General features: G+C 54.7%; 1 protein-coding gene across 1 annotated transcript in view; it reads right to left on the reverse strand.

Annotated features, from left to right (window-relative positions):
• The window catches only part of LOC107116996 (zinc finger BED domain-containing protein 1-like), a 15,404-nt gene that overhangs the window by 8,929 nt on the left and 4,376 nt on the right, over positions 1-2,099 (reverse strand). The window contains exon 2 of the mRNA XM_015419030.1: positions 798-954. Within this exon, the coding sequence (XP_015274516.1) occupies positions 798-948 (151 nt within the window). The 5' untranslated portion in view covers positions 949-954. The remainder of the gene's footprint in view (positions 1-797; positions 955-2,099) is intronic.

The raw sequence follows: 2,099 nt of genomic DNA on the forward strand, positions 1-2,099 counted from the left end.
TGGGTGGCCCCTGTGTGAGACGGGATGCTGGACTAGAGGGACCCTCACTGGTCTGATCCAGCAGGGCTCTTCTGATGTTCTTATGAAGGCCTCGGCCTCTCTGCCCTGTTGTTGGCCCTCAAGAGGAACTGGGTGGCCCCTGTGTGAGACGCGATGCTGGACTAGAGGGACCCTCACTGGTCTGACCCAGCAGGGCTCTTCTGATGTTCTTATGAAGGCCTCGGCCTCTCTGCCCTGTTGTTGGCCCTCAAGAGGAACTGGGTGGCCCCTGTGTGAGACGCGATGCTGGACTAGAGGGACCCTCACTGGTCTGACCCAGCAGGGCTCTTCTGATGTTCTTATGAAGGCCTCGGCCTCTCTGCCCTGTTGTTGGCCCTCAAGAGGAACTGGGTGGCCCCTGTGTGAGACGCGATGCTGGACTAGAGGGACCCTCACTGGTCTGACCCAGCAGGGCTCTTCTGATGTTCTTATGAAGGCCTCGGCCTCTCTGCCCTGTTGTTGGCCCTCAAGAGGAACTGGGTGGCCCCTGTGTGAGACGCGATGCTGGACTAGAGGGACCCTCACTGGTCTGACCCAGCAGGGCTCTTCTGAGATTCCTATCAGGGGAAGGCCTCGGCCTCTCTGCCCTGTTGTTGGCCCTCCAGAGGAACTGGTTGGCCCCTGTGTGAGACGGGATGCTGAACTAGATGGGCCCTCCCTGGTCTGATCCAGCAGGGCTCGTAAACCACTGGATGCCAAGCTGAGCAGCGAATTCTCTAGAACCAAATGTCTCTGCGGAAGGAAGGAAACTCCCGTACCTTGGACTGGCTGCGGGTAAGACGGTGCGAGGACCGGGAGAGTCTGCACTTCTATAATCTCCTCCTTGGGCTGGGCGTCTCCTTCGTTATCCTCGAGCTTGACGCATTTCTGCAGGAAATCCGTGACCCTTTTGGAGCTCACATCTTCCATTTCGGTCTTTGTTGGAGGTTCAGGGGCGGCGGGGGGTGGGGTAGAGAAACAGGAAAAGATTAGAAGAGGCAACAGTCACCCATGAATACCAATCCCCCACCCGTTCCCCCCCTTTTTTTTTGCACATCAGCCTCTGTCCTACAAAGAGCTAAACAGGTAAATTACCTTCATTTCGGCACATAATTGCATTGGAATTGTCCTGTTTCCTCACAGGAAGCAGGAGAGCAGAAAGTTTCTGCAAGATGGGTGCCTTCAGGCACTATAAATAAGGAGTCAGGAATAAGGCAGCCAAAATCTGAAGTGTCTTATTAGTTTTGTTCAGGTTCTGCAAGCCAAAAAAAAAAAAGCCAGACAGGAACTGGACAGGATCAGTCACAGGGATCCTTACACCGGTGTAACATCCTAAACTGCACTGCATCAGCGCAGCTAAAGAGCCAGGCTGTCGCCTCCGGATCATGACACGGCTGAACGGCTATGCCCAGGCAAGCTGTACCAACAGGGGTCATTCCCTGCAGGAGCGCACAGGAGCGGAGCTCCGGCAGTAAAGAGCCCAAGGGGGCCGGCACATGCAACAAGCCCCACCCCCTGCTCCCAGCAGCCCTCAGTCAGAGCAAGAAGCAGCCAGGTAAGCTGCAGAGCTCCCCCCCGGCCCAAAACAGTCCAGTGGCACCTTTAAGACCAAGTTTTATTCAGGTACAAGCTCTCCCTCCTCTGTGAGGGCAGATCTGCATGTTCCCTCCCCCCCCAATAGCTAGCAATCCAAAAGAGTCCAGTGGCACCTTTAAGACCAGGTTTTATTCAGGTACAAGCTCTCCCTCCTCTGTGGGGACAGATCTGCACGTCCCCCCCCCCAATAGGTAGCGATCCAAAACAGTCCACAGTGGAGCCTGAGCGGTGGGTGTTGCCTTCTGATACACTTCCGAAGATGCCAGGGGGTGTAGCATATGCAAATAAGCTATGCGAATGAATTATGCTAATCAGCTCCTTCACCTCTTTTTCTACTAAACGACCCCTGGTTCTCTCTAAGCGGAGTTAGTGTGAGCTAGCTCACAGTTTTTTAGGCTCTGGCTCACACATTTTTGTCTTCACTCAGGAAGAAGGGCTCCAGAGCAAACTAATTTGCGCAGCAGTCAAATCAGTTGCCCCGGTCC

Source organism: Gekko japonicus, unplaced genomic scaffold (assembly GCF_001447785.1).
Source record: "Gekko japonicus isolate JY-2015 unplaced genomic scaffold, Gekko_japonicus_V1.1 scaffold4079, whole genome shotgun sequence".
Classification (NCBI taxonomy): domain Eukaryota; kingdom Metazoa; phylum Chordata; class Lepidosauria; order Squamata; family Gekkonidae; genus Gekko; species Gekko japonicus.